The sequence below is a fragment of the Rhea pennata genome, chromosome Z (genome assembly GCF_028389875.1).
Source record: "Rhea pennata isolate bPtePen1 chromosome Z, bPtePen1.pri, whole genome shotgun sequence".
In the NCBI taxonomy this organism is placed as follows: Eukaryota; Metazoa; Chordata; class Aves; order Rheiformes; family Rheidae; genus Rhea; species Rhea pennata.
Genome location: NC_084702.1, coordinates 22,120,338 through 22,134,237, shown reverse-complemented (window position 1 = coordinate 22,134,237; position 13,900 = coordinate 22,120,338). Strand labels below are relative to the sequence as shown.

The window sequence follows — 13,900 nt, the reverse complement described above, 5'->3', positions numbered from 1 at the left end:
TAGTGAAAAAATGAATTATTTCTAAAATCTTATAGATATGAAAGGCCTTTCTCTCTTAGAGAGAGCTGCATAACTTTAATGCTAGCTTGATTTTTAGGATATATGTTTTCCTTGAAAGACAGAACAGAAGGCACAAACTTGAATGTTGACAAGAGAGAATATTTATGTTCAATTTGGTTTGCTCTCTAATAAGTAAAAACAGTATTTATCCCACTTAGAATGCTACAAAGCTCAAAAGCTTTTAGAAAAATTAAACAAGTAAAACAATACTTGAGTTTTCAACAAAAGAAAACATGTATCAACTTTTCATTCAAGGACAATTCATTCCTGAGGATAGTCAAGAGAAATATGATTAAAAGTCGTATTTCAAGGGTTGCCTAAGGACTGCAGTTATATACCAGCACCAGAACAGTTTAAGCTGTGTAGGCACACAACATGTTCCCTGTAGCAGTCAAACAAATCCCAGTAAGTCTCTCTAGCCCTGCATCACTAGCAGAAAAAAGAGTAAGACGAAACATATTGTTCTTGTCTCTTGCCCTTCAATCATGCACACAGCTTTTTTACAGGAAGAATAATTAGCTACTCAACACCAAACTCTATTGCCAAATGCCAGAGAAAGCCAAACACAGTCACAAGAATCCTCACTGCCCACAGGAACTTTTCTAGGACAGTACTGGATTAGTGCCCAAGAACTACTGCAGGTACCTATATTTTACTCATGGAGCCTTTTTATTATCCTCGAGTTATCACTGTTTTTTCTCTAACAGAAGCTACTAGCCCTCATATTTATTTCCAAGAAAAGGTAACTCAGGAAAATAATGTCCACCTGCATTTACAGATACTGTGAAACAGTAGTTCTGAGAGGACCACCTTCTGGTCACATTCCATCTGAATATACGCTAACTTTCCCTTCTGCTCAGAAAGATCACACAACAATGTTTCAATTGCTCTTGTGTCTCAGGGAGGAGGTAAGTGCAGTGGCTTCATCCCACCAACCAAACGAGATGAAGTGTCTTCTGATAATCCTGTCTCCTATACCATCTGAGCAGTACCGGTTCCTGTATCCCCCAGTGTCCCTTTAGTGGGGTCTGAGACTTTGCCAAGTTACTGACTTAGAGGGCTGCATCACAACACATTGCTACTTATTTGTGCCTAGTTTAACAACTAGGTTAAGCAAATGTAAGCTAAGGCTAGCACCAAAGAAGACAATCTCTGTACCAGTTCTGCCAGGCACTCATTCCTGGTTTTGTGCTACCCTCTCCCATATGCTGGTATAAGCATTTGTGCAGCTGCACAGTGAATTAGACTGGAAAGTTAATCTAAATTACAGCTAATTATATTTTTGGCTAGCTTTAATCAGGATCATTGTGTGACAGTACAGCACTTCTGGTGATGTAAGGCAAGGGTTGCTTCAAGGGCAAGAAAGAGCTGCTCACAGCAGTTTATTGTCTCCTTTGGTAGAGGTCTGGCATATCTTAAACTACTGGTGGAACTGTGGCCTTGGCTTCTTCCATGGCAGTCATTGCTTTATTTTTTTTTATCTTTAAAATTCTGCAAAAAATAACTAACACAAAGAACTGGTAACCACTAGTGAAAGCAAAGAAGGGAAGAGGACCCTTTCTCTGCCTCAGCACAAGCTTATGGGCATCCATGTACATGCACACACTGCACAGGATTCAGGCACAGCACCATTTCCTTTATTTGAGAAGCAGGAAAGCTGTCTCTTTCTTAACTTGTGCAAGAAGGCAGAAACTAATGGAAAATAAAGGGCTAAGCAGTTGTGGCTTTGCAGCATAACTCCTACTGGCCTATGGAGGTAGCTTAATGTTTCAAAGAATATTGCAGTTTGGTCAGTCCTCCTGCTTGGAGGGGCAGTTGAGGAAGGGGTTTCCCTACACCTCAGCTTGGCCAAGTGCTATAATTTTGCACTCCCCTCTGTTCAGTGCAGTGGGATTGGTGCACCACAAGTTTTGACTTTACTCTCAAAAAAGCCTTTTCTTGTATCTTTTCTGTATACTAAGATAAAGCATTTGCAAAGGGACTACACAATTTTCTCTGCAGGTCTTTCAGCTGGTTTCTAAGGTCTGCCACTTGCAAATTTAGAAAGCACTTTTTAAACTATGGAGAAAAATAGCTAGGAAAATATCTGAAAATGATACCAGTTTTCCTGCATTGACTATTTGTTGAGCCATTGATCTAACTATCCTGTAACTATCAAGGATAGCACTGAACAACATAAAAAGAATACTGGGATTACAGACTATGGCATTTATTCAGTAATAAAACAAGCAATGATGAAGATTTACTAATGGACTTCTATTTGAGATCTGCACAGCAGATGTCTATAGGGGCTTGTAAAAATGAAAGCTCATATCCCACTTTCCCCCAGAAACAAACTACTGAAAACAAGATAAACATCCTAATGCATTTAGTTGAGAAGCAGAACTATTTGAAAATAAACAGTCTCAAATCTGTAAAGAGGTATTTTAAAAATCATTCAGAATGTTACAACACTGGTAATTATTGAGTGTTTATCTGCAAGGAACACTGGGGCTTTTAAAGAGATTTAATTCAGACATAACTAGCATAAAAGACCATAGGAAAAAAAAATTAGGCATTGAAGTTGAATTTGTTTGTTTGTTTGTTTGTTTAAAATGACTGTGACAGTTTTTGAAAAACACTATGAACTCTATGGCTGAGAATGGAGAAATGGCTTCAGATCTAGACTTATTGAGAACAGATTTCATCTTCTGTTCATTGTATTGCTGGTGAAGCTTTGAAAGATAGTCCTTAGTGTGAGGAAGGCATCTTCTTCCAAGGGCTCCATTCACCTCACACAAGGGAACCCATCTCACATCCTGATGAGGGGTTCATGGATGGCTAACACGACATTTGTTTCTCAGTGCAGACAAGCCACACAGTAGCCTGACGGTGCAGTTTTTCACATGGAGATCATCCACAGGTAAACCTACGTGAGGTAGAACTGCGAGGCCTGGCTTTCCTATTGAGTGGAAATAACAATAGAGAGGTTGGTGGTACAAAGAAGGAAGACAGAAATATTTAAGAATAAGTGGATGACAACTCATTTTGATTGATTGCACTGCACCCTGTTCTCTTAAACTGCGGCAGAAGACAGGAGGTAGAGAAGTACACTATTTATGCTGATTTCTCGTGGTGAAAAATAAGCACAGGAAATTATCAGTGCCCACATAGTAGGGAGCTATGTTGGCCACGGGAAGTATAATCCTTCAAAGCCTATAAAAGTAAGAACAGAAGAGCTACAATCTGGCCTTTGCTGAACTATGGCAGTGAATTGCATTGCAGGTACGTTGTCTCCATCTAGAATCATAGAATGGTGAGTTTGGAAGGGACCTCTGGAGCTCATCTAGTCCAACCCCCAGCATAGCCTGTACGGGGATTGAACCCACAACCTTGGCATTAGCAGCACCATGCTCTAACCAACTGAGCTAAACTGTCAGCAGCTAGTACAAGAGATGTGAATCGAGCAGCTGTGGTGTTAAACTTACAACATGCCACTCAAAAGGCAAAACCAGCTGACTGCTGAGGAGCCCCCACAGAGCTAACATGAACTGTTAAGCTATAACCACAGCTGTCTAATTCGTGTGTTTGGCAGTCTCTCAAAGAGAAGGTCTGCTAAGAAAGTTTAGCCCAGAGATTACAAATCCCTATATATTTATCTCATCAAGCAATAATTTGGTTACAGTAACAAACCTTTTATATCCATTAAGTGCTGAAATGCAGGGAAAAGCTAGTGTCTCTGTGTCTATTGTCCATCCTGAGTGAGTCCACACTGAATTACTGAATAAATACCACATGCAAAGGTTAATGTGCATTTTAGGCAATTTTAGACTTCATAGCAGAGAAAATATCCCTAATCTAATTTCTAAGATGAAGCATGGCAGAAACTTTACGCTACCACAAAACAAAAATGAATACTAATTTAGGTAAATAATTATATTTTATCTGATAGGCAAATGATAGAGGTTAATACTGTACTCTAACTCATAAACTTAGTTATCAAGCTGAACCTGCTGAAAAGATTTTAATTCTTGATTAATATTCTTATTAAAACTTTTACACTTCACTGAATGCCATCTTCTATAAGCTTTACTATACAATTTAACAAGTCTCTGTAATTGAGGGCTGCTGAGAAGCTATAAAATATTACTGAGCTACTGGTATAGACAGGCAGAAACGCCTATGTTTACACTTTGCAGAAAATGCCTGGTTCAATAAAAAATCAGTCTGGAAATTGCTCTAGCAGAAACTATTTAGGTACCTTTCTAGAGTGACCAATAGCCAATGATTATTGTTAGCACAGTGTCATTTTTTCCTTGTATTCTTATGAATGCCTCTTCTGACAGTGGTCAGACAAACTTATAGAAAATTGCTATCTCAATTATAGGCCTTATACCTGGCATAGGCACTCCTCATTCTATCATATTTTAACTTTGAAATGCTTGACTTTATCATGCCATGTGTTAGCAGAATACTATTTATTAGTTACAAACACATCAATGTAAACTAGAAATATTAAGAAGTTCAACTAAATAAATACGTGTATGTGAACCTTAGTAGACAAATTAACATTAAAGCATTAAATATCACAGAATTGTTTTAATCAAGGGACCAATGCCATAGGCTAGTCATCTGGCTTTGATAGAACATCAAGCTGGAATAAATTTTCGTTACAAGGACAGCTGCCCAAGCCCAGAGCTTCTGCATCAATTACAGCTTCACAGATTTAAGTTTCATTATGTGACTACATTACAACATCTCCCTGACTCTTAACTAACGGGAAAATGTTATCAATGGAGACCTGCTGGGTATCTGCAAGCACTGTGCCAAATGCCTATGATTTTCTTTTGGGATGGAGTGAATCTTTGCATGCTGCAGAAAGTAGAAGTTCCACTCAAACTGCATTGTTAAGGTTTAAATAGGACCTTTCCTGGATTCTCCACTGGATAGCAAATTTTACCTTTACTCTTCACAACAGAACACGGTAATTTCTCCCTATGCAGTAGTAAATCCAAGGTAAGTACTGTTAAATATTCTGAGTAGCACAAGGGTTTTCATTTCCAACCAGATGACAGTAAATAAACTTATTTAATTTGTGAATAAAGATTTTCAAGTTGCTTTCCAAGGACAAAAAGCCTTCTACAAGTCCACCAAATAGACAGGAATTTTCAGTGTTAAGTATAACAGGGCATTCGAAATCCTGCTTAAGCAACCTGACAGCCTTCTAGGATGGAATGACTGGCTGGGTAGATGAGGGGAGAGCAGTGGACATTGTGTACCTTGACTTCAGCAGGGCTTTTGACACTGTCTCCCAGAACATCCTCCTAGGCAAGCTCAGGAAGGGTGGGTTAGATGAGTGGACAACGAGGTGGACTGAGAACTGGCTGAAAGGCAGAGCTCAGAGGGCTGTGATCAGCGGTGCAGAGTCTAGTTGGAGGCCTGTGGCTAGTGGTATCCCCCTGGGATCAGTACTGGGTCCCATCCTGTTCAACTTCTTCATCAATGACCTGGATGAGGGACAGAGTGCCTCCTCAGCAAGATTTGCTGATGCTACCAAGCTGGGAGGAGTGGCTGACACACCTGAGGGCTGTGCTGCCATTCAGAGAGACCTGGACAGGCTGGAGAGCTGGGCAGAGAGGAACCTCCTGAGGTTCAACAAGGGCAAGTGCAGAGTCCTGCACCTAGGGAGGAATAACCCTGGGCACCAGTACAAGCTGGGGGCTGCCCTTCTGGAGAGCAGCTCTGCAGAGAAGGACCTGGGAGTGCTGGTGGATGACAAGTTGACCATGAGCCAGCAATGTGCCCTTGTGGCCAAGAAGACCAACGGTATCCTGGGGTGCATTAGCAAGAGTGTTGCCAGTAGGTGGGGGGAGGTGATCCTGCCCCTCTACTCAGCCCTGGGGAGGCCACATCTTGAGTACTGTGTCCAGTTCTGGGCTCCCCACTACAAGAGAGACATGGAGCTACTGGAGAGAGTCCAGCGTAGGGCTACAAAGATGATCAGAGGGCTGGAGCAACTGCCCATGAGGAACGGCTGTGAGAGCTGGGCCTCTTCAGCCTGGGGAAGAGAAGACTGTGGGGGGATCTTATCAATGTATGTAAGTATCTGAAGGGAGGGTGTCAAGGGGAGGGGGACAAATTCTTTTCAGTTGTCCCGTGTGACAGGACAAGAGGCAATGGGCAGAAATTGAACCACAGAAAGTTCTGCCTGACCGTGAGGGGGAATTTCTTCCCTGTGAGAGTGACGGAGCCCTGGCACAGGTTTTTCAGAGAGGTTGTGGAGTCTCCTTCTCTGGAGATATTCAAAGCCTGCCTGGATGCAACCTTGTCTAACATGCTCTAGGTGACCCTGCTGAGTGTGGAGATTGGACTAGATGATCTCCAGAGGTCCCTTCCAACCTTACTGATTCTGTGATTCTTTGCTACAATTCATCACGTGAAGTGCTTAACATTCATCTGTGACTATGGAGGATGAGTTTTTCTTACCCTAAACTAAGTTATTACTTAAGAAATAAGGAGTACCCAATATGTTCTAGAGATTCTCTCCTCCATCTTTATAGCTTCACATTTCTAGAAATGCTGGCATTGCTACACCAAACCACTGGTAGCCGTAGAATATTACACTGAAGCACTATTGTGTTTGGAACCTATATTCAACAATTAAGAGTTTTCATTAATTTGATGTTAAAAGCAGCACTGGTCATTATTTACCTCTGAAGCAGTTTTCATTAAAAAGAAAAAAGCTCACACATTCCTGTTTTTTTTAACAAACAACTTGAGTGTGTCTAATGACTCCTGTTGCTGGGCACTGATAATGTAGGTAACATCTACATTTAACAGTAAGAAAATGAGATTACATATGCATTCTTACCTCTTGCCATTCTGCAGGGTACCAGGAAGGTGGACAATCAAAGCGATTGCAAGCTTGTACAAGGGATGGCTTAGGTTTATAGCACAATTCATCTGCCAAAATCACAGTCTCATTAGTTTCTCTTGATAGTAAGTGAGAACAGAAGACGTCTCTTGTCTGCAATCCAACACCACATGTAAGACTACAGGTGCTCCACTTCCCAATCTCCCATCTGTGAGGGGGTCAAGAGAGAAAACTTTAAGCACAGAATAAAGTTACCTTAACCAATCTCTCTTTACAATGATAGATGGAGTGTAGAAGCAGTAAATGAGAGGGAGTTTCCTTCTCTGATCCTCGTGTCCCTTCTGGTAGCTAAATGATGAAACAGAGAAGAATATTTACTGTACCTCAACATTATTAGTTCCTATCAAAATCTCTTGAACTTCAAGTCTCTTGGAGTCCTGCCATACCGTACAAACAACTTTGTGTCTTAAAAGTCTCTGCTGGGCAAGAGACTGGCTAATGTACTGCAAGACTGAATAGACTTAACTAGATGGTTCTTTTCTGTCTTTAAACAGAAGGAGGAATCTAGTGACAAAGCCTATCAAAGGAATATATCAGTGAAAGCCCCTGGGAAGAAAATTCTTCCAGAAGATCCTTTTGTGGAGTTCCTGATTGACTTTTATCACTATAGATAGGGAGTGATAAGGCCTTAAGAGATGGAATAGGGGTGTGAGGAAATTTCAACTTTTTCAACCCCTCAGTGGACTCCTACAATTGAGCCAAACCTTCCCCAAACTAGCTGTGCAAAACCTTGATAAATGCAGCGGCCAACAGAAACATAGCCTAAATTTTGTCTCTAAAGTTACTCCAGTATTCACTATCTTAGTCAGATTTCTGATGTTTGGGCCATTCTGAAAAAAATTTCTAATTCTGTCAGCCACGCAGAGAAAATTGCATAAAATGCTAGGTCCCACTCTTGTACCCTCCTGGAAGGCACTTCAGGCAGAAGCATGAACAAAAACACATTCTGTACTCACAGTGAGAATATAAGGAAAATGTCCTCCCCTGAACCTTACACAAAACAGTAGACTGACATGGAGACACTCCTACATCCAAAGTGAAAGTACGAGGCTAGGTATTGTCATTTTTTCTAGTTCAGAAAAACAGCTTCTTTTTTTGCATGATGCTCTGAAACTGATTACTGAGGGGGTAAATTAAACAGGGCATGGCAGGACATGGGCAGCCCAGGGAACCTACCCTTGAGAAACCAAAGAGTTAGAAACTAAAGAGACAGATTATGGTGAAAGACATCTTTAGACTCCAGATGGGGTGGGGCTAGACAATTAGGGAAGTTACAGAATATAGAAGCAGCGTGAAACAGAATTTGTAGAAAGACCAGAGAAAAAACATTCTGAAAGTCTGAGAGTAAAAGTCAGTACAAACTAAAGAGCACATCTAAAATGTATCATATTAGCAAAACTATTATGGAAAAAATAATTCAAGGTTGTGCCATTCTACAGTCGCAGAACTATTTTAATATCTTTATTTTATGAATCTATGTTGTGCATTTGTTCCCTTTCTCTCTCTCTCTCAGTAACATTCACATCGAATTGAAACAGTTGTAAGATTTTTTTTCTCCTAAAGTGATAATGCTGAGGAAACAAGCAGTCCAGGTTCGAAAACAAAACAACACAAAACCAAACCAAACCATACCAAGCCAAAAAAACTCCCAACAACAAAGACACTGTAGCTCACACATAGATATAGTTCACTTGGTCATGAAATACATCACTAAATAGCATGGCAATGCTCTCCTAGGAACAACCATACAAATGTGTTTAACCCTCTCCAACAATGAACATCTACTGCCTACTGAGGTAGAAGTTGCCATGGTCCCTTTTCAGGCTGTAATACACTAAAGACCGCTTAGGACTCAGTGCGCTGGGAGCTTTTAGCTGTGGAATAAGAGTGACATCTTGCAGCCAGTTAAGATAATCTGGAATATGTTCTCCATAGGAATGATCTTGGGAGAGAGGTTTTAAAGAAGATTTTCCCATAAAAGTGTCAGTCAGAATTAATGTGGGTATCGGCTACCCCATACTTTTGGCATAACCTCAACTAAGATATTTGAGTAGGTGCTGAAAAGAAGGTATTTTCTTATTTTAGGATCTATTTGGATTACACAGCCACTTATATCAGTTGCCAGAGTTTTTTATCCAAGTGAAGGTAACAGCAACTCATTGTTTGTTATTGGTATAAACGTACAATGTTTCTGTTGGCATTTCACAACTCAGTAGCTATCACATCACAGAAACTCTTTGGAGATGTTGGCTTCTGCAGAAAAGGGTGTCTGTTTATTCTTCCAGAAAGAAATGTTGTGTTTCAGTAAAGAGAAAGGATTTGTTTTTCTAATGTTGGAATCTTCTGTTGCAGGTTGCATCTGCTGCCCTATCCATAACATCTGTGTGTTCACAATTCCTGCTCTAAACAGGAAATTGCTTAGAGGGCTCAGGAAATATGAGGTCAGATTCTCTCTTCCCCTTGGATTTTCATAGTCCCCACTAACTTTTATAGGGTTTCATAGGTACAAAGTAGAGAAAAATTTGTTCCTCAAGAGGGACGTGCAAGTAAGCAAAACTGTAAGTGATATATATATATATATATATATATATATATATATATGAGCAGTAGAATTTCATAGCCCTACAGAAGGAAAAAAAAAAAAAAAAAAAAGAACATGGAGAAGCTCAGTGGTCATCTTATAGATCAGAATCACAGGAATCTAGAATTATTTTGTAATACCTAACATCAACTGCATGACTTTGTACTGATATTATCCTATTCTGACCAATTTACAGTTTAGTTTTTCAACTTCTTTTAATGTTGTTGTACTTTAATATAATCTTTTAAAATATTGCCTTCCTGTATTAACATGGTTTCCACCAGGCCATAGGATGGATTTGCTGAGAGGGGCTTTGGTGAAAAAGAGTTGGTGTTGTCATCTGAAAAATTCCAGTTCCATTTGTTGGTGGTAAGGAATACTGTGGATTGAATGAGGCTTGGCCTTACATGGAAGAAATGAGGTAAGACAGCAGAATGGCATAATAAGAAGTCAGATTTATCCTTACCATAAAGTGATATGAGATGGCTGCTCACATAATTTTTATCTTATTTCAGATGGTCATGAACTGTGCATTCTTCTGTCTTTTTTTTGGGGTGGAGGAGGGGAATTGACTCTTTCAATGAGTACCATATTCAAAAAAGAATAGGATCATGGTAACTTGTACGCAACCAGGCCACAAGAAAAAAAATCGAGTAGGTCATCTAATTCTATAATTAAGGGTGAACTAGGTAGTTACAGGATCAGTGTGAGGGAAGCTTGGGCAACACCTCCTGGCATCTTTATGTGCTGACTGTTGCTGTTGTTAAGGTATAGGCTTTAGGAAAGTCTACATTCTTGCTAGCTGACAGCCCAGCTGAAAGTCAAGTTTGGTACTTACTGTATTGCTTCCCAAAGCCCAGTGAAGAGATTGCTGTTTTTTATCTGAAACATTCTTTTTATCCTTTCTTTTTTTCTTTTCTAAAAGCGAAAGCTATATCAGCATGTGGCGACAGAGAAACAAGGTCCTTTCAGCCTTTCTTAAAGCAGAACTGGGGAAAATATATACACTAAACTTGTCCTGGCTCTAGGTCTATCAGTTCATGAGTCATCGGTCTCACCTCCTAAATACCTAAGAGCCAATTACATATTTAACCACAAACCAGACCCCTAAAAGCTTTCAATCAGTGCAATTTGTGGAGACCAAAATTAGGAAGCCTTCATATTTGAGAGACTGACATATGTACATTACCCTGAATTTTTGAACTTGCTGAAGGAAAACTGTTAATACCAGGGCAAAAACACAGACATATTTAGACATGACTAACAGAGAAGAATATAAAACAATGACAACTAATACTAATAACTAATACTGAATAGGGATATTCTGTTAGAATCAGAATACACATACATGTGCACATTTCAGATGAACATAAATAAAAAGTTTAATCTGGAAATGTAAAGTGAGAAGAGGATGGTCCTAAAATACAGCAGAACTGTGTCTAGAGTCATATTTTAGGTATGACTATAGATTCAAAATACAAAACTGATCATATAAATTTCTCACTTTCCAAATGAACAATCCACTGCTTCCAGCAGACTACTGTGGAAATCTGGTACTTTTTGTTTCTTAAAAAAATATTGAGGAGGTGTATGGAGACATACTATACAGAATGATGGTCAAACTAAGTAGTGAATCTGGTCTGACTGCTCAAGGCAATTGTTTTGCTTTAGATTCTCTCTATATATAGCTACAGAGGTGGATTAAAATTGGAGAAAGGTTTATGAAAAGCCCAATTACTCAGAGCACTACCTTTCTTGTACTTTGAAACCATAAACTAATAAAATGGATTTAATAAAAGACAGATTCTATGAATAGGTAAAGCATCCACTTAGGAAATCTATCAGTAAATTAATATTAGGAATTCAATTAATATGCAATAATTTTTTTTTATTCTTTAAACTTCCATTTTCTACAAGCTCAATGACAAATTGCAGTTTTCTGGAACATAGTAATCAAGTAAATTAGGCTTGACTAAGTAGTACTTATGCATGTGTTTAAATATGTAGTAAGCATGTAAGTGAAGGAAGTATTTTGCACAAGTTGTCATGTTCAGTACCTTTTGGAGCAGGGATATTTGCAGCTCCCTCAAATAAATGAAAGAGAACAATTGTGAAGATCCACTGCACTAAAAAAGATTGAGTTTGAAAAATCATGCCTGCAAACTCTAAATTATGTTTTACAATTTCATATCTCAATAGTTACTATTTTGTGAAGGCTCATATATTCAGGTAGAGCATAGCCTAGACTTTTCTAACCAATTTCAATCTGTTTAAAAGACAAAAAAAGCTTCCTAATATGACTACGGACTTTTAAACAGTTTTATACACACAATTTTAATTAAAAATGAACTTTCTTTCACTCTTGTGACAGAACAAAAAGTAGCAGTGTCCTGTTGTGTTCATGCAGTTCAGGTGAAGAACTGAGGGATCAAGTGGGCAGGACTCTGATAGACTCTAGAGGTGACTGAGACCAGAACTGCTAAAACAGAGACTAGCCTGTGAATAGGTGCTGGGCTGGATTATATGCTTCTCCCATTTGTGTCTCAAATCTGTATCTGCAAAGTCTTAACAATACTTATTTTTCTCCTGGGCTTTGTCCGTATGGCATGCTTAGGCAATGGTCCTACAGCTGGGATGATCTCTTACTACTCTGTACTATCTCTTACTATGTCTTTATATCCTGCCCAGCACAATGGCATTCTCAGACTGATAGCAGCCTCCAGACACCAGCATGTTGCAAAATACAATAGGCATGACGACGCACTGTTGCCCTGCTTCTGAAATTTCCCTGTTATTGCTAAAGGAACTGGAGGCCACATAATAATTCTGCTAGCTAGCTAAACCAAAAAAATATGCCAAATAGTAACCAACTATTCCTAGCAGGAGAGGCTGCCAGAATTAAAGCTGCTGTCTCAGTGGAGCTATGAGTCTCCAGAACAAAGTACTCTCGCACCCCCACAGTTAGCCTGGAAAAAGTAAATGATGTAGGCAGAAATTAAAAAAAAAGAACAGTCTTGAGCCAAAGCACTGTGGAGCCAATGGCTGTGAATCTGTCCCTATGTGCATAGTATATATGGTTAAAAAAAAAATCCAAAAGGCATTCTAAGCTGTTAGGTGTTATAAGTGAACAGTTTCTAGAGATACACAACTTTCAAACTGACAGAATCCCTTCAAATACTGCCAAGAAAAACCAAACAGAGTATAGGAAAAGTAAATAGCCTTCTACACAAGGACCTCCCAAATCAGTGCTAAAAAAAATGAAATTGTAATTTTTGTGTGGTTAAACCATATGAAAGTGATACAAAAGTTCTTTTATTATTTCTAAGATAAACATCTATCAGTTTGGAGAGAGGTTTGTCTGGAAACATCTTACTTAACATCTGACACCTGCCTGCGTAAAGACATTCCACAGAAGGCAAGGGCTGGGTGGCAGCTGTGTATATGCACATGTGACACACTGCATAAGTCACACACATCAGTGCTGGCCTCCTCTTGTCTTCTCTCAACCTGTGCCTCGTGCATTGGACCCTGGAGACTGAGAAGCCTTTAACATGAATGCATATATTCCCTCTCTTCCTTTTCTGTTATAGGTCTGGAACTGTGGTTGTGGCAAATTTTCCTATTTCATAGGTTTTAAGAGCTTTCTTGAGGTTTTTAGAAGATCTGTCTTGGGTTGATTCAGTTTCCTCAGTATCAGGTTTTAAATAGCATCTAGAATGTGATCTTGAACTTTGGACTGCAGAGAGAGTTAGTCCTCATCTTTTACAGGAAGCATTGTTTTCTGCTGTGAGGTTACAGGATTGAGATGAGGACTCCTGGGCTTGTTCCTAGCCCTACAATCACACTTCTTTCAAAGAAAGGGACATAAAAGGTAAGAATTTAACTATAACTAACTTTTTTTCCCCCCAACTGTTAAGTTACTCCCTGTAAGATCAGACTCCTCTGAAACTGAGCTATGAGTAAGAGCTATGACCTTCACCTAGGTTCATTCAAATGTGGATCTGAGTCTAGGAAGTGATTTCATTACCCCTGTGAATCGGTTTGTACTAGAGAGAACATTACAAAATTATACATAATATACACACAACTCAGAAAAACTAAGATTTAACTAATCTTTGGAAACAAAACAAAATTAAGAAGAAATCAAAATTAGGAAATGTAATAGAAAAGGTAAGGTACTATTATATTAGTAGCACCAGAAACAACAACAAACTCACACTCAATTGTTGTTCGATGCTAGCCGGGGAATCTAAAGTCCAGGCACAAACTCTTGTAGTCTGATTTTCAGTATTACCTACTTGACAAGGGAGCAGAACTGTTAGGTGCAACAGGCAGGAAAATTTTCA

At 39.3% G+C, this 13,900-nt stretch overlaps 1 protein-coding gene across 1 annotated transcript in view; it reads right to left on the bottom strand.

Moving 5' to 3' along the window:
• ADAMTSL1 (ADAMTS like 1) overlaps positions 1-13,900 on the bottom strand; it is a 473,068-nt gene that overhangs the window by 57,989 nt on the left and 401,179 nt on the right. The window contains exon 17 of the mRNA XM_062599771.1: positions 6,911-7,121. Within this exon, the coding sequence (XP_062455755.1) occupies positions 6,911-7,121 (211 nt within the window). The remainder of the gene's footprint in view (positions 1-6,910; positions 7,122-13,900) is intronic.